The 18,953-nt window shown below is 45.7% G+C and overlaps 1 protein-coding gene across 1 annotated transcript; it reads left to right on the top strand.

Moving 5' to 3' along the window:
* Window positions 1-17,546: 17,546 nt before the first annotated feature.
* On the top strand, window positions 17,547-18,203 carry LOC309564730 (uncharacterized protein; the record flags this gene model as incomplete). The annotated part of the gene is made up of 1 exon (XM_082269413.1): window positions 17,547-18,203. The coding sequence occupies one exon, from the start codon at window positions 17,547-17,549 to the stop codon at window positions 18,201-18,203; it is 657 nt and encodes a 218-aa protein (XP_082125539.1).
* Window positions 18,204-18,953: the final 750 nt, after the last annotated feature.

Genomic DNA, 18,953 nt, shown 5'->3' with positions numbered 1-18,953 from the left:
TTGGGTCTTGGAGTACATTCTGGTTTGTTTTGGGATATGATCTAGGGCTGAATGACGAGCATTATTTTTATGGCTTGTTCTTTTCTCTTTTTTGGGTCATACAAGACAGTGTCCATATCTGTTTGAATTTCCGCTGTTCACCTGTTGGCCATTAACTGGTTGTGGCATCTGACCTTCTTCTTTGCCTATTTGTTTCATGACTGTTATTGGACTTTATTGATATTTTGTTAGGTCCAGTCTGGAGTAATGCTACCCCCCCTCCCCCCCTTTCCCTTCTCTCCTCCCTTCCCTCCTTCTTCCCTCCCCTCCCCTCCCCCCCCCCCCCCACATCGTTGCCTTATAGAGTTATGCTCTACATGTCCTGTTAACTATGCTTATGCTCTTTGAATGTTTGTATTACCTTTTTTTCCTATGAAAAATCAATAAAAATTACTGTTTAAAAAAAAAAACATGTAAGACTCGTGTTGTCCAGACTACTTGCACACAACTTATACGTAAAATTAAAAAAATGTTTATTCCATAAAGAAGAAGTACTATTCCTAGGATACATCATATCTAAAAATGGAATCAAAATGGATATGAGCAAGATATCCTGTATTCTAGATTGGCCTGTGCCAACAACTCGTAAAGCATTACAAAGATTCCTCGGATTTTCTAACTTCTATAGGAAGTTCATCAAGAACTTCTCTGCTATTGTGAGACCTCTCACACAACTCACAAGTATTAAAAAAAACATTCAAATGGTCAGAAGAAGCAAATGGAGCTTTCCGCTTGTTAAAATCAAGCTTTACTTCTGCTCCCATACTACGCCATCCAGACCCATCCCTTTAATACATCCTGGAGGTAGATGCGTCAAATATGGCAGTAGGAGCAGTTCTCTCCCAACGACCAACAAATACTTCACCACTTCACCCAGTTGCTTTTTTCTCAAAATCACTAAGCAGCCCCGAGGTGAATTACCCAGTGGGTGAAAAAGAGTTGCTTGCAATAAAATTGGCATTGGAGAATTGGCGACACCTACTTGAGGGTACTCGATTACCAGTTCTCATATACACAGATCATAAAAATCTTCAATACCTTCAGACTAACAAGACTCTTTCCCACCGGCAGGTACGATGGTCCTTATTCTTTTTAAGATTCAACTTTTTGGTGACCTACACTCCTGCAGACAAAAATAAAAAGGCGGATGCGCTGTCACGATTAACAGAGGATAACTACGCCAAAATACCTTCAATTCCTATAATACCCTATGAACGTATTGTCGGTGTTGTTCGTTCCCTGAAGGAAGAGATTTTGCACAGCATAGGATTGGATTCACCTCCACCACAACTAAGTGTTGATGCAGAAGGCTTCCTCTATTACAACGACAAACTTTACATACCCCCTACTATGCGTACCAAGATTTTGGAATTGTTGCATGATGTGCCTATGGCAGGACATATGGGTATGACTAAAACATTTAATTTACTTACTAGGCAGTTTTGGTGGCCTGACATAAAGACGACCGTACAAAAATTTGTTTCTTCTTGTGACATCTGTGCAAGGTCCAAAATTGACACTACAAAACCATCTGGTCTACTTTGTAGTCTACCAATACCCCAGGTTCCATGGGAAGTTGTGTCCTTAGACTTCATAGTAGAACTACCACCTTCCAAAGGATTTAACACCATCCTAGTGTCAGTGGACCATCTGACCAAGATGGCACATTTTATTTCTATTCGAAGATTACCCTCATCCAAGCAAACAGCGGAATTGCTAGTGAAACATGTCTTTAAGTTACATGGTATTCCAAAGACCCTTCTGTCTGACCGTGGTTCACAGTTCATCTCCAAGTTTTGGCAAGCTCTATGTCAGATACTACGAATAGAGCGAAAACGTACTTCTCCTTACCACCCTCAGACCAACGGACAAACAGAAAGAGTCAACCAGTGCATTGAGCAATATCTACGTTGCTACACCTCATACCTACAGGACGATTGGGTGGACCTCCTCCCGCTGGTGGAATTCGCTTATAACAACGCAACCCACAGTACTACTAAGCAAAGTCCATTCTACTTGAACTATGGGTTTCATCCCACTCTTCTTCCACCATGCATCCTTCCATCAAGTAACCCAGTGGCCTCTGATTATCTCACCCAAATAAAGGACTCTCTGGGTTTACTCAACACCACCATATCACATGCCCATAGTCAACAAAAAAGGTACTACGACCTACGTAGAAAACCCTCTCCTCAATATGCTATTGGGGATCTTGTTTGGCTATCTACAAAAAATTTGAGATTAAAGATCCCTAGTAAAAAACTTGGACCTTTATTTCTGGGACCCTTCCCAATTAAGAAACTCATTGGAAAAGCTGCAGTGCAACTCACCTTACTGGCAGATCTCAAAATACATCCCATCTTTCATGTGTCGCTACTAAAACCACATGTTCCTAACCAAGGAATAAGGCCTACCATCTTGCCTCCACCTCCAGTACAAGTTGAAGGCGGAGAAGAATATGAGATCAAGGAGATTCTGGATTCTCGTATCCACAGAGGAAGACTCCAATATCTCATAAGATGGAAGAACTATGGACCCCAAGACGACACCTGGTTGGATACTGCTGATGTTCATGCACCTAGGCTTATACGAACATTTCACTCAAAATACCCGGAAAAAACAGTGCTATAGGCCTTCCGGAGCCGGCCTTAAGGGGGGGGGGGGGTACTGTAAGATTCTGGTACCTTTGGTACCCTTATTTCCCATTTCTACCTTAATATTGCATCCCACCTTGCTAACTAGGTGGAACGCATACACCTTTAAGAACGATGACATCATCGCCGAGCGCCGCTATGAGCGGCTATTTCAATCGCCGGTCTTCTCTCACTCATTGCTCGTTCAAACCGCATGTTTGACCAGTCTTGTCCTATGCTGCCGGAGCTTCTAGCTATTCCTTTGCCTGAACAAAACCGGAACCTCGCTACCGATCCCGTATCTCGCTACCGGATCACTCTCTTGTTACTGGACCTTGCTACTACTAACCCAACTTGTGATAAGTACCCCACAGGGGATTTCTTCCTAACTAACTTACACTATCTACCTCTGCATACTAAGGACTGTTACTATGAAAGCACTATTCCTATCATCTGCATAACTTCATAGATTGCTAGCTCTTGAGCCTACCATCATCTACATCATTGCACTAGGTTACTCTCTCTTGTATACTTCATCTGCTGTCCCCTACCACCTGTTACTATACATGATTGCTAAACCTATCTGCATACTACCTATCATCACCTACCACTCTCCTGAATATTACTACTGAGTGCTCACCATTTCTAACGCCTGTCTCTCACCTCTATACTGTCATATACATCCTATCACTCCAGGAACATCATATTGAGTGTGTGTATATTTGCATAAAACAGGCTGTGCACGGTGATGAGTCCTGAGAGTTGGATATGTTTGTTCAACACATCTCTACATGACTACTGAGTGTAATAATTCTGCAGCTGCAAATCCATTCACTAACAAAAAACACAAGAGCGTTATATGGAGGCATCAAGGGTCTAAAAGACCCTAGACCCCTCCACTACACTTGCATGTATGCAAAACGCCGAAAACTGCGTTTTTGCATACAGCCGTTTTTCAAATGTGCCGCCTTTTGCAGCACAGTAAACCGGAAGTGACGTCACGGACCCTGCCTCCGGGTTACGTCATCGGAGACCCGATCAATGCCGTTTCCGGCATTCATCAGGACTCCATCCAGCCTGCGGATGTGCCGGTTGGGTGCTCGGGGCTCCTGGTGGGACGGGAGCCCCGATCAAAGCCACGGAAGGCGGCGGGAGGGAGGGGGGCGTCCCCTCCCGCTCACCCGGGTAATGATCGAGCGGCTCCCGAGCCGCATCGGTCATTACCGACGGAAAGCCGACCGTCAGCTCAGCTTCAAACCACGGTACCGGGATGATGCCTCTAGCAAGAGGCACCATTCCGGTATAACCCTGCAAAGTTACCCGACGTACGGGTAATGTTAGTATGCGGTAAGTGGTTAACTGCACGTTTCTGCTGGAGCAGCCTATCAAGCATATGCAACGTTGAGTTCCATCGCGTCGGGCAGTCACAAATAAGACGCCTGAGGGGCAGGTTGTGTCGCCGCTGAATGTCAGCAAGGCCAGCCATGGCTGTGTAAGATCTTCTGAAATGGCCCTATATTTTCCTGGCCTGCTGCAAGACGTCCTGGACCCCAGGACAAATCGCTGCACCACCAAGTTCAGGACATGTGCCATGCATGGCACATGTGTTATTTTGCCCTGTTTCGGCGCGCTCAGCAGATTGGCACCGTTGTCGCACACAACTTTACCAACTGTCAAGTTCGGTGGTGTCAGCCACTGATCTGCCTGTGAACGCACAGCTGAAAGGAGTGCAGGACCAGTGTGGCTCTTGGCTTCCAGGCACAACAGACGCAGCACAGCATGGCAACGTCTCACCTGGCATGTGGAATAGGTTCTGGGGATCTTGGGTGGCACAGCGGAAGAGACGGTAGCAGCGGAAAAGGAGGAGAGGGAGGATGGAGGAGGAGGAGAAGAAGAGGCAGGCCTGCATGCAAACCGTAGCTGTACAACCAAATCTACACAGGTTACATGCTTGACGGCCGTCAGAAGGTTCACCCAGTGGGCAGTAAAAGTGACATACCTTCCCTGTTTGCTAGACCATGTGTCTGTGGTCAGATGTATCTTGGCACCAACACTTTGTGCCAGAGATATATTCACTTGCCGCTGAACATGGCCATACAGCTCTGGAATGCCCTTCTGCAAGAAATATTTCCTGCCTGGGACCTTCCATTGCGGTGTTCCAATGGCCACAAATTTGTGAAAGGTCTCAGAGTCCACCAGTTGATATGGCAGTAGTTGGCGGGCTATCAGTCCTGACAAGCCAGCAGTCAAACGTTGGGCAAGAGGATTATCCATCATTTTTTTATGCTCCAACATTTGGGCCACAGAAGCCTGCCTTTTTCCAGAACATAGTGACGACGGCATCATGGAAGGTGGAGTGGAGGACAAAGGAGAAGAGGCTGAATGGTGAGAGCCTGGAGTGTGGCTTTGTGGGTTCTGACGGTATTGCTCCCACTGGGCTCGGTGATGGGAGTTCAGGTGCCTTCTTAAGGCGGTCGTCCTTAGGTGAGTGTTGGGCTTACCGCGACTTATGCGTTGACTGCAAAGGCTGCAGATGGCAACACTGTTATCAGCAACGGACACATTAAAAAAAGCCCACACTGCGGAGCCATGTGCCGGCGTCCTGGGAGCGCCAGATGAGACTGTACATGGTTGATGGCTCCCTCCTGATACATGTGCAGTCTGCTTTGTACCTCTTGTGCAATGCAAGTTCTGCCTGCCTCTCCTCCCTATATACCGGTCCGTCTCTCCCTCTGAACTCACTGCCTCTTCCTCTCTTGTGGCCAGAGGAACATCATCATCCACGTCACCTTCCCCACCACTAACAATCAAGATCTCGGAGTAGGCAGCAACAGCGGTGACCAACCTCCTTGGGTTGATCTGGGTACTGTTGTCAGACTGCTGAGTGACGGCTGTAGCTACCTTCTCTTACTGATCCAATGCCAACAATGGCGGCACATCACAAATGTCTTGTGATGGATCGGAAAATAATTCCAGAGACTCAAGCGGAGGCTATGTGGTGGTGGTGGTGGTGTTTGTGGTGGTGTCTTTGGAGGTGCACACAGCAGAGAGTGAAGAGGGTGCAGATAGAGAGGATGAGTTGGGTGCAGAAGAGGAAGGCTGAGTGAGCCACTCAACCAAGTCTGGTGCATCCTTTGACGTAATATAATGTGCCTTCTGAAACTTCACACTTTGGCTCCGGCCTACTGCTCCTGCCCTACCCCTACCACCCCTGCATAAGTGTCTGCCTCTTTCTCTGCCTGTCATGTTTTTTAATTACCCTGTGACAAAAGTCTCTAGAGAATTGCAGTATATCTGGAAAAAGGTATATAACACCTCACTTGAATCTGTGGTATTGGGGGGCCACAGTTTTATCACACCAGTTCTACAAATAATTGGCCAGTAACTGTTGTCACTGTGTGTAGCACAGTTTACACAGCAACAGAGGCCAAATATTTGCAGGACTAAAATACACTCTTAGAAAAGTATACTGTTAAATAACACCCCACTTGTGGTATTGAGGGCCACTGGTCTATCACACCAGTTGTTCAAAAAATTGGCCAGGGAGTTTGGCACTGTGTATATCAGATTGAATGCAGCAAAAGAGGCAATATTGTTGCAGGACACAAATACACTTGTAAAAGTATACTCAGATAACACCCCACTTCAATATGTGGTATGGGGGGGGGGATTGGTCTATCACACCAGTTATAATACATTAAAAGTGCTTTTGTCACTGTTTGTAGTATTGATGCAGCAACACTCAGTCACCACACCTGTCACAATGCTGCACAGTGCACAATAATACTACTAATCCACTATAAAATGCTTAAAATTGCAGCCCTTTAAATGACTTTTGTGGACATTAACAGAGCGATTTGTGTGACTGCTGCCAATCTCTAACTGCCCCTAAAGCACAGACTGGATACCTGTCACTAAACTCAAAAGAGACTGTAGTAGACCTATACCAAAATACCAGCCCTGAAAATGACTTTTGTGGATCTTAACAGAGCTATTTTTCCCTTGCAATTTCTCCCTGATGCATACAGCAGACCTCTCCCTACACTGACAAAAAGCAGAATGTAAAATGGCCGCCTGCTCTGGTCTATTTATAGGATAGGAGGCATGTACATGTGCTGAAATGTTTCAATTGGCTGTCCCGTTCAACCTGACGGCTGTGTCATGGGTCAAAATTGTCCCCAATGTAAACTAATATGACCGCTACGACCAACGCCATGTGTTCGCAAAATTGGCGGGTAGCGAACAAGCAAAATTTGCCGCAAACCGACCGCCGGGCGAACCGCAAGGCCATCTCTAGTGGGCACCTCCAATCAGATATGGTCACTTCTGTTGTCGTACAGGTACCTCTGCTGTGACATGGGCCATGTCACAGCAGAGGTACCTGTATGACAACAGAAGTGACCATATCTGATTGGAGGTGCCCACATCACATCAGCGTGCCATATTCACACCAGGCCAGCAGTCCTCAAATCACACCAAAAGTGTCCAGACCATATATGGAGCTAAGTGCCTGTAACAAAGCTGTATTAGTCCAGACAAGTAACTGTTATGATTGATCTGTTATGACCATAGACACACATGTTTTCAGCATGGCTCTTTATGATGGAACAGATGGCAGAGCAGGAGGATGACAGCAAAATTAGGAGTTTTTAATACAGTGCTGTGGGTGTCAAACTGGTGGCCCTGCAGCTGTTGCGGAACTACAAGTTCTATCATGCTTCTGCCTGTGGGAGTCATGCTTGTAACTGTCAGCCTTGCAAATCCTCATCATGGGACTTGTAGTTCTGTAACAGCTGGAGCGCCGCCTGTTTGACACCTGTACAAGGAACTACAGAACCCAGCACTGCCCTGCTTCCCTATACTGTAACTAGGATAGATTTACAAATCTTACAGAGCAGAAGATATGTATGTCTGCAGAAAGATGGTCTGTGGATGGTACTACATCGTTCTTCATTGGTTCTCAAATCATCCTAATAGAGACTATTGTATTAATAGCTCAGAATTCCGACTTTCAAACTCAGAATTCTGTAAAAAAAAAACTTATATATATATATATATATATATATATATATATATATATATATATATATATATATATATATATATATATATATATATATATATATATATATATCAAGCTCAGAAATATTTGATTTTTTTTTTTTTAATGATGGCCCCATGGCTCTTAGATTGTTTTTAACTAATCTCCCAAAAAAAAAAACAGATATAAAAAATGTTAAAAAATGTGTAGATATTAGTAAAGGTGCTACACATGTCCAATGACAAAGGAAACATTTTCTACTTCCAACTTCTATAAAGGACTGTGTGCTGTCCGAGGTGATATTGTGATCAGATTTTTATGTAGCTGATACTTTGTACACAGGGCCGGTACAAGGGGTGGGCGGCAGGGTCGGCTGCCCTGGGCGTCGTTAGCATGGGAGGTGGAGGGGGCGCTGCCAAGAGTGTTTCTGTGGCTATTAGTTGAGAGGAGAGAGCGGGATGTACTCTCTCTCTCTCTTCTCGCCAGGCTTCACACTGACTCCTATCACTGTAGCGGTCGTCAGATCGGGACTTCGGCTTTTCCTTCTCATCTTCATATGTCAGAGCGGAGGAGGAGCGGAGGAGGAGCCTAGGAGAAGACATTTCCTAAACCTTTGCACGGACAGCTGGGCTAGCGGAGAGATGCGGCTTCAGAAGGGGAAGAAGATTGCGGCTCAGGAATGACACTGGATGTCAGATCGGGACTATACAGAGTTTGTTACCCGCCCCCTTTCCACATTTTTTGCTGGGAGGAGAGGGGATAACAAACTCTGTATAGTCCCGATCTGACATCCAGTGTCATTCCTGAGCCGCAATCTTCTCCCCTTCTGCAGCCGCATCTCTCCGTGCAAAGCTTGAGGAATTGTCTTCTCCTAGGCTCCTCCTCCGCTCTGACATATGAAGATGAGAAGGAGCCAGTCAGAAGAGGAGGATCACAGATTGATGTGCCGCGCTGTATCTGAGGTCTGGAGGAAAGGGTGAACTGTCTGCACCGGGGGCACAAATCTTATCCTGTCACCTCTCAAATTCCACCATCTCAGCACAATCCCCCCCCCCCCCCTCTCCCATATCGATCCCACCATGAAGTAATCATCTCCTCCCCACCCCTCCTAGTACAAATTCTCTTATCCCCCCCCCCCCCCAGGACAATCCCCCCAAAAGTATTTGTACTAGGAGGGGTGGGGAGAAGATGATTACTTCTAGGTGGGATCGATATGGGGGGGGGGGGGGGGATGTGCTGGGATGGGGAATTTGAGAGATGACAAGATAAGATTTCTTCTAGCAGGGAAATTGGGGGGAGGGTGCTGGGGGGGGGTGAGGATTTGTGCCAGGAGGGGGGACTTGGGGATTGTCTTTGAAGAGATTATTGGGATGGGGTGGGGGGATTTGTGCCAGAACAGGAAGTCTTGGGGCTGTTAAAAAGGGGTATTTGGGGGGGGGGGTTGTGCCAGTAGGAATGATGGGGGGATTTGTGCTAGGGGGAAATTAAGACTTGTTCTAGAAGGGGAACATTTGGGGGGTACTAGGAGGGTGATTTAGGGAGATGGGGGGGAGGATTTGTGCCAGGAGGGGGGGACTTATGCGGTGGGGTTGGGGGAAGAGGATTTGTGCCAGGAGGGGGGATATGTGCTGGGTAGATGGGGGAAGAGGGTTTGTGCTAGGAGGGGGGATTTGTGCTGCTGGGATGGGGGGGGGGGAGGATTTGTGCCAGGAGGGGGGATTTTTGCTGTGTGGATGGAGGGAAGAGAATTTGTGCCAGGAGGGATATTTGTGCTGTGGGAAGGGGGGGGGGGGCAGAGGATTTGTGCCAGGAGGGGGTATTTTTGCTGTGGGGATGGAGGGAAGAGGATTTGTGCCAGGAGGGGGGATTTGTGCTGGGGGGATGGGAGGGATTTGGGCTAAGAGGGTATTTGGGGGGTTTGGCTAGAAGAGGTGATGGGGTATTTGTGCCAGGATGGGGAGTTTTTGGGCTGTTAGAAATGGGAAAGGGGGGGATTTATGCTAGTAGGGATGATTGGGGGTATTTGTGCTAGAGGGGAAATTTGGGGGTAGGATTTGTGCTAGGAGGGGGAATTTGGTGGGATGTGCTAGGAGGAGGAATTTGGGGGGTTTGTGCTGGGGGGATGGGGGAAGAGGATTTGTGCTAAGAGGGGGGATTTGTGCTAGGATGGGGGATTTGGTGGGATGGGCTAGGAGGAGGAATTTGGGGGGTTTGTGCTGGGGGGATGGGGAAGAGGATTTGTGCTAGGAGGGGGGATTCGTGCAAGAAGGGAAAACATTTTTTTTGGAGGGGGGGGGGGGGATTTGGGGGAGAGGATTTGTGCTAGTAGGAAAATTGATGGGTATTTGTGTTAGGAGGGGACATTTGGGGGAGGAGAAGATTTGTGCTGGGAGGGGGGATTTGGAGAGGGGAGAATTTGTGTTTGGAGGGGAAATTTGAGGGGTGAGAATGTGCGCTAACAGAGCTTTTTTGAGTAGTGATAGTTGTGCTAGCAGGGAACATTTGGGAAGAGAGAGGCTTTGAGCTTAGAGAGGATGGGGGGAAAGATTTGTGCAGGGAGGGGGATTTCAGCAGGGAGAGATGTGTACTGGGAGGAGGGAGGATATTTGTTTGTGGAAATATTTGGCTTGGAAAGGGAATATCTGCTTAGGGCTAAGTGTGCCAATTAGTGCTCAATTCTCTTTTTTATATTGCTAAAACATTATGTTCCTACATCTTGGGGGGGGGCGCAGTTTGGTGTCTTCGCCCTGGGTGCTGGATGGCCTTGTCCCAGCTCTGTCTGACATCCAGTGTCATTCCTGAGCCGCAATCTTCTCCCCTTCTGCAGCCGCATCTCTCCGTGCAAAGCTTGAGGAATTGTCTTCTCCTAGGCTCCTCCTCCGCTCTGACATATGAAGATGAGAAGGAGCCAGTCAGAAGAGGAGGATCACAGATTGATGTGCCGCGCTGTATCTGAGGTCTGGAGGAAAGGGTGAACTGTCTGCACCGGGGGCACAAATCTTATCCTGTCACCTCTCAAATTCCACCATCTCAGCACAATCCCCCCCCCCCCCCTCTCCCATATCGATCCCACCATGAAGTAATCATCTCCTCCCCACCCCTCCTAGTACAAATTCTCTTATCCCCCCCCCCCCCCCAGGACAATCCCCCCAAAAGTATTTGTACTAGGAGGGGTGGGGAGAAGATGATTACTTCTAGGTGGGATCGATATGGGGGGGGGGGGGGGGATGTGCTGGGATGGGGAATTTGAGAGATGACAAGATAAGATTTCTTCTAGCAGGGAAATTGGGGGGAGGGTGCTGGGGGGGGGTGAGGATTTGTGCCAGGAGGGGGGACTTGGGGATTGTCTTTGAAGAGATTATTGGGATGGGGTGGGGGGATTTGTGCCAGAACAGGAAGTCTTGGGGCTGTTAAAAAGGGGTATTTGGGGGGGGGGGGTTGTGCCAGTAGGAATGATGGGGGGATTTGTGCTAGGGGGAAATTAAGACTTGTTCTAGAAGGGGAACATTTGGGGGGTACTAGGAGGGTGATTTAGGGAGATGGGGGGGAGGATTTGTGCCAGGAGGGGGGGACTTATGCGGTGGGGTTGGGGGAAGAGGATTTGTGCCAGGAGGGGGGATATGTGCTGGGTAGATGGGGGAAGAGGGTTTGTGCTAGGAGGGGGGATTTGTGCTGCTGGGATGGGGGGGGGGGAGGATTTGTGCCAGGAGGGGGGATTTTTGCTGTGTGGATGGAGGGAAGAGAATTTGTGCCAGGAGGGATATTTGTGCTGTGGGAAGGGGGGGGGGGCAGAGGATTTGTGCCAGGAGGGGGTATTTTTGCTGTGGGGATGGAGGGAAGAGGATTTGTGCCAGGAGGGGGGATTTGTGCTGGGGGGATGGGAGGGATTTGGGCTAAGAGGGTATTTGGGGGGTTTGGCTAGAAGAGGTGATGGGGTATTTGTGCCAGGATGGGGAGTTTTTGGGCTGTTAGAAATGGGAAAGGGGGGGATTTATGCTAGTAGGGATGATTGGGGGTATTTGTGCTAGAGGGGAAATTTGGGGGTAGGATTTGTGCTAGGAGGGGGAATTTGGTGGGATGTGCTAGGAGGAGGAATTTGGGGGGTTTGTGCTGGGGGGATGGGGGAAGAGGATTTGTGCTAAGAGGGGGGATTTGTGCTAGGATGGGGGATTTGGTGGGATGGGCTAGGAGGAGGAATTTGGGGGGTTTGTGCTGGGGGGATGGGGAAGAGGATTTGTGCTAGGAGGGGGGATTCGTGCAAGAAGGGAAAACATTTTTTTTGGAGGGGGGGGGGGATTTGGGGGAGAGGATTTGTGCTAGTAGGAAAATTGATGGGTATTTGTGTTAGGAGGGGACATTTGGGGGAGGAGAAGATTTGTGCTGGGAGGGGGGATTTGGAGAGGGGAGAATTTGTGTTTGGAGGGGAAATTTGAGGGGTGAGAATGTGCGCTAACAGAGCTTTTTTGAGTAGTGATAGTTGTGCTAGCAGGGAACATTTGGGAAGAGAGAGGCTTTGAGCTTAGAGAGGATGGGGGGAAAGATTTGTGCAGGGAGGGGGATTTCAGCAGGGAGAGATGTGTACTGGGAGGAGGGAGGATATTTGTTTGTGGAAATATTTGGCTTGGAAAGGGAATATCTGCTTAGGGCTAAGTGTGCCAATTAGTGCTCAATTCTCTTTTTTATATTGCTAAAACATTATGTTCCTACATCTTGGGGGGGGGCGCAGTTTGGTGTCTTCGCCCTGGGTGCTGGATGGCCTTGTCCCAGCTCTGTTTGTACATATTTTGTGTCATTTACCTATCAGGCAGCTTATGGCTTTATCTATGGACATCAATCTGCTGTTGATGATGGAAATAGATACAAATAGACAAAGATTTGGCTGGGCTGATGGAATAGATACAATGTTTCGTTTTTCTTGCTTGTTTTATTGTAAGAATGTGTGAGTGCGGCATAAGTGTTTATTCAGCTCTGCCACCTTGTGGTGATTCGTGGTAGAACAGTTAGGTGTGTGCAGTACAAGGCGATGAATAGGGAATGTATAGAGGCAGAAAGTGGAGATGATCTCCGCAATAAATCTACAATCAGGATGGGAATAAAAGGAAGGTTCGATCCATTCCCCTCCCAGTCTGATCGATCTACAGTACTTCTCTACTAAATATCATTATTATTAGTTTCCCACTCAAGAGCCGGACATAACTGGGTTTAATTTATTTTCTTTATTAAGTAATATTTTATTGTGATAAATTGTATTAATAAAATGCACTTTACAGGCAAACACTTTGTCTTCTTATCACACTCAGACTTGTGAAACAGATGAGTAGTAATGAGGGGAAATGTGATCACAGAACTTCATGCTCTCATCTCTTTTACTTCCAATCTATCTATGCTGATCGTCTACTCACCGCTAGACTCCTACAACCAAATCCATCCCTCCTACATAGACCTCCAATGTCACATCACATTATAATTCATAGTTCAGGACATTATTTACTCTCTTGGCTATTAATAGACCACGCCTATGATGGATCAGAGTTGCTTCTTTTAAATCTCCCGCCGTTATTCTACTGGCCAATAGGAAGATTCAGCCGCATTATCCCGCTAAACCCGACATTGTAGAAGTTCTATTCATAGATCTGCTCATCTTCCTCCAAATCACATCACTTGTGTCGCTTTTCAGGTTCCAAATATTTCCTCAAAACCGGTAAAATCCTCGAAGATTCCTGCCACAAATACACCAAATAATCCGAATCAATTATTTTCTATTCCCAAACCCAACGGATCTTCTCAGAGCCACCCACTTCTATCTAAGGAGCCGGACATACATGTTTAGGAGATCTGATTGTATATCTGTACACCTAAGACTGTGATCCGGATCCGCATTATAATTCAGATTTTAGTGTCTGCTTATTCTATCTGAGATAATTGAAACGTTCCATAGAATTCCGGCGGGAAATTTGAATTATAGAATGTGAAAATGGCACCAATCACAGTTCTGGGTGTTTTCTTCCGTTAATAAAATGTATTTTCCTTCCAAGGAGTGTGAAGGGGGATCTGAGATCTGTGTTCCTTTTTAGATGGGGGATGTTTGTTTGGTATTTAATATTCAATGATCTCTAATTCTGCTGAATATCTTCTGGAGATGAAAGGGTGGATGGAAATGACAGCCAGTCCCCGTAAGGAGATCACATCCTTCCTTCACATTGAATACGATATACATAAATATATAGCACATTGTCCCCTCACCCGGATCACAATCTTAGATAAGGAAATCTACAATCAGATCTCCTAAACATGTATATGCCGCACTCACACATTCTTACAATAAAACATCCTCCACAATCTCCCGCCTTACATTGTTACTTTATCTCAAATCACACGTTGAGAAGACCGAGTAGCTTTTATTCCACAACACAATGGGGGGAGAAGGAAGAAAAATGAAACATTGTATGTATTCAATCAGCCCAGCCAAATCTTTGTCTATTTGTATCTATTTCCATCATCAACAGCAGATCGATGTCCATAGATAAAGCCATAAGCTGCCTGATAGGTAAAAGACACAAAATATGTACAAAGTATCAGCTACATACAAATCTGATCACAATATCACCTCGGACAGCACACAGCCCTTTATAGAAGTTAGAAGTAGGAAATTGTTCCTACGTCATTGGACATGTTTAACACAATTACTAATATCTACACATTTATAGGTGAATTTACACATGACCATTGTTTTCCAATTATTCCCCAGTTTCTGAAAGATTTTATAATTTAATTTTAATATTTAGGGATTTAAAAAGCTAAATAGTATTAACTACTATTTCTGACATTTTTTGCTTACAAGTTAAAATCAGTATTTTTGCTATAAAATTACTTAGAACCCCCAAGCAACTTTTTTTTTTTTTTAAGCAGAGACCCTAGAATATAAAATGAAGATTGTTGCAAAACTTTATGGCACACCGTATTAGCGCAAAAATCTTACAAACATGTGTTTTTTTTTTTTTTTTTAATACATTTGTTTTCAAAAATAAGAAAACAGTAAAGTTAGATCATTTCTTTTGTAAAACGTGAAAGATGTTATGACTGACCAAATATCTAAAATCTAAACTGAACAAATATCTAAAATCATACCTTGATGCTTTACTTGTAGCCCCAACACCTAAACATTTCCCGTTAGATACAATAACAGCCTCCCAGAGAGTTTGGACAGCGATCCCTCAGATGTTGAAGGGATTACCTCATACTATCCTGCCCTACTTGCCAATCAAAATCAATGCACTTATACTTCCAGATCTACAGCTACAGCTCACGATAGAAGCCGGTATCCACACTATATGAAATCTCTTACCTTCATCAAACGTAATGACTTTTGCAAACTTCCAAGCCAAATACGGCCTTTCTTCCAGAACATTCAATGTTTAATTCAGGATCAGATCTTTGCTTACTAAAACACATTGGGTTACACAGGAAAAGATCCTTTACCTTCTGTTAAATTTCCTATAAATTGGACGATAAACTACTCTAAGGCATCTCATACATCTATGATCTCTTCTCACAACCATTAGGGGAATCTATCCAGAACCGAAAATTGTAACGGTCTACGCATGTACCCTCTGCCCCACCACCGTGCCAATGGTACAAGGCATTATTGTTACCTGAACTGCTCTCCCATTGTACCACACATTGGGAACCCCTACAAACACTCTTTCAGCAGTGGTACTATACCCCTACCAGACTTGTTATTATTAGCCCAACACCTTTAATTTGTGCTAGAGAAAGTGTGATCTCCCAGGAACTCGTTTCCACATATGGGGGGAATGCCCAGTCATTCTCATTGCTGCACAAATGGCAATAGCTAGATAATGAAAATGTCTGCAGCCTCCGTCCCTCCAAGACGTGACCATAATAATAATCAACCATCTTAAAATGTAATATTTTTTCTCCAAAGCCAAACTTACCACAGAAAAATTCGACAAAGACTGGGATCTGTGTCTCAAAGACCCCAGAAATACAAATCTAGACTGACCAATTAGGGTTCCTTCTGAGGTTTCTAGGGGTTCCTTAAGCAATGGGCAATTTCTGCCTCTCCGATATGTTCCCAATGACACCATTATTCCTTTTAGCTATCTGTAAGGGGGTAATTCTTCCCAACGATGACAAGAATAAGGAGAATTCTTCCCACTGACTGTCACACTAATGTGTCACATAAGTTGTAGATTTTTAATTTTTAGCAGGGGTTCCCCGACACCAGAAATTTATTTCAATGGTTCCTCTGTGTTGAAAAGGTTGAGAAATCAGCACTATGCACCTACCAATACTGCATAATAGATCTACATGTGTGATTGCCTGCGGGTTCCAATTATTATTTGAACTCAAAATAAAAATTAATATAGGTTCTGCATTGTTACCCTTCAATTTGTTTTGCCTAATAGCCATCATATATACAGACCAGTGGCTTACATAACTCTACTTTTTGTATTGTATATGTGTTTGCTATCTGAGCAATCCACTTTGTATACATGCAATACTTTGAGAATGCATCTTCTCATTTCCTTTGTTGTTTTCTTTAGATCTTTAAGAAAATCAAATACAGAATTCAAGAAATAATAATAATATAAAAAAAAAAATAGATCACTAAAGATAAAGACACATAGTGGAGAGGGATAGAACCCCCTGACAGGTTTTTATTGCTGTTTGTGTCCCCATTGGGGAGATTCTCTATCTGTCCTGTTACAATTTTCATTGAGCTTTGAAAGTAAAAGAAAATACCAAATGTAGTCCCCACCCAGTAGAGTGGAATTCTTTCACTGTGGACACTAGTTCTGGTGTGAATCAGGGATCCCCTCACTTTGGAGGGATTTCTTCTCACTCTCTGATTGGTTATCGGACCAAAGATGGTAAAAATACATTTTACATGGGGTTTATTATAACCCTCCCTTATCTTATATATTTAAAAAAAAAAATGGAAAAAATATAATAATAATAATAAAAAGATGATTGACACCAACCTCTGCCTTACTGACATCCTCTTTTTGCCCCGTGTGAAGGAATGTGTAGATTTTACCTCTGATTCTAGATACAAGGAAACATTCTACCTGAGTAGTCTATATAGCTGTGTAGTAATATGTGGCAATAAAATTACTCAGAATATTCAGATGACAATATATGTGTGATGATGAGCAGAATGTGATACAAAGTATATTAAATATGACATGTTCCCATCATCTGACACCTTTGTATCTCTAACAATCTCTCCCATCACATCACACAAGGATCTGATGTCCCCGGCTGATGTTTTTGTTCCAGGCTCCTTCTACTCAGCTATAGACGAGCAGATTTGTGTATTGGAGGGAAATGTTTCCTGATCTTCACTCTTCACTCATGTTATGTGAAGATGATTGTAGTTGGAGATGTGAGAAGATTGTTTTCTGATGGGAATGTGTGTAAAAGCAGGTAGGAGGAGGAATGGGACACACACTCAGGAGGTTGGAGGTGTTTGCAGCCTCTGTGTTCAGCCTCCTGAGCAGATCATGAGAGCGGTAAGTGAGAGATCGATAAGTGACAGTCCAGTGAGCAGATCGGGTCCCCGATAAAGATCGGCCATCCTTCCATTTCATATTAAAATCGTTTTTCTCTCTGCAGGGAAACACAAGAAGAGAGAGAAGATTCTCCAACAGTGGAATGACAGTCAGTGGGCGTGTCTAAAGTGTAACCAATAGCAGTGCAGAAGGCAAGTTCTATATCAGCCAATAGCGGCGCAGAACGTCTGTATATAAGACAGAGCGCCATTCGAGCATTATATTTCTATTATCTAATTTAGAAACTCGCTGAGAATAATGACCGAGACTGAGAGCGCCCCAGCCGCCGCTCCTCCAGCGGAGCCCGCCGCCAAGAAGAAGGCGACTAAGAAGGCGGCAGCCGGAGGAGCCAAGAAAGGCAGCAAGAAGCCGTCCGGTCCCAGCGTGTCCGATCTCATCGTCACAGCCGTGGCCGCTTCCAAGGAGCGCAGCGGGGTCTCACTGGCCGCCCTGAAGAAGCTCCTGGCCGCCGGAGGATACGATGTGGAGAAGAACAACAGCCGTCTGAAGAGCGCCGTCAGGGCGCTAGTGACCAAGGGGAACCTCGTCCAGGTGAAAGGACATGGAGCCTCCGGATCCTTCAAGATCAACAAGAAGCAGCAAGAGGGCGACAAGGCCAAGAAAACCGCCAAGAAGCCATTGGCTGCTGCTAAGAAGCCGGCCAAGTCCCCCAAGAAAACGGCGGCCAAATCACCCAAGAAGCCGGCTAAGTCCCCTAAGAAGAAGGCGGCCAGCAAAGCGACCAAGAGCCCCAAGAAACCGGCAAAGGCTGCAGCTGCCAAGAAGGTGACAAAGAGCCCCAAGAAGCCCAAAGCTGCAGCCAAACCGAAAAAAGCCGCCAAGAGTCCGGCTAAGAAGGCGGCCAAAGCCAAGACAGCAGCCAAGCCCAAGAAGGCCGCTCCGAAGAAGAAATAAATCCAAGCAGCCAAAGATCTCCTTCATCTACACCCCCCAAAGGCTCTTCTCAGAGCCACCCACCTCCTCCTAACAGAGCTACACATACCTACCTACACGCATCTCATCCTAACAGAGCTACACCTACCTACACCCATCTAATCCTGGCAGAGCTACACCCACCTCCTCCTAAAATAGCCACACCTACCTACCTACACCCACCTCCTCCTCCCAACAGAGCTACACCTACCTACACACACCCACCTCCTCCTATCAGAGCCACACCTACCTACACACCCATCTCATCCTATCAGAGCCACACACACCTACACCCATCTCCTATCAGAGCCACACCTACCTACCTCCATCTCCTCCTAACAGGGGCAGGATAGACTTTGCATAGTATAGAGGAGCTCGGATGTTCCCCATCACACATTGTACATTTATCCCTTGCAGATCATCTCATAATCTACATTTTATAGGAGAAATCACTGGAAGAGATCGGAGATCCCTCCTGATATAAAGGATCTTTAGGAACCCCACCAGACACATCTGTTGTGCGGATCGGCGACAATTCCCGCACACTATGTGTGAGATCTCCGAGAGGGGGAGGGGATACATTTCCCCTAAAAAATAGAAATCGGTTTAGCAGCGCCGATGTTCCGTTCGGATAGAAATTCCATCTCTCGGCTCCACTTTTACAAAGTTCACCGTGTGATGCTATAAACGTTCTTATTGGCTGACACAGGCCGATCGGGGAAATTTGAATTT

Source organism: Pelophylax lessonae (assembly GCF_965119305.1).
Source record: "Pelophylax lessonae genome assembly, chromosome: 9".
In the NCBI taxonomy this organism is placed as follows: Eukaryota; Metazoa; Chordata; class Amphibia; order Anura; family Ranidae; genus Pelophylax; species Pelophylax lessonae.
The sequence above is the reverse complement of the archived record's forward strand: the minus strand, read 5'-3'. Positions and strand labels throughout refer to the sequence as shown.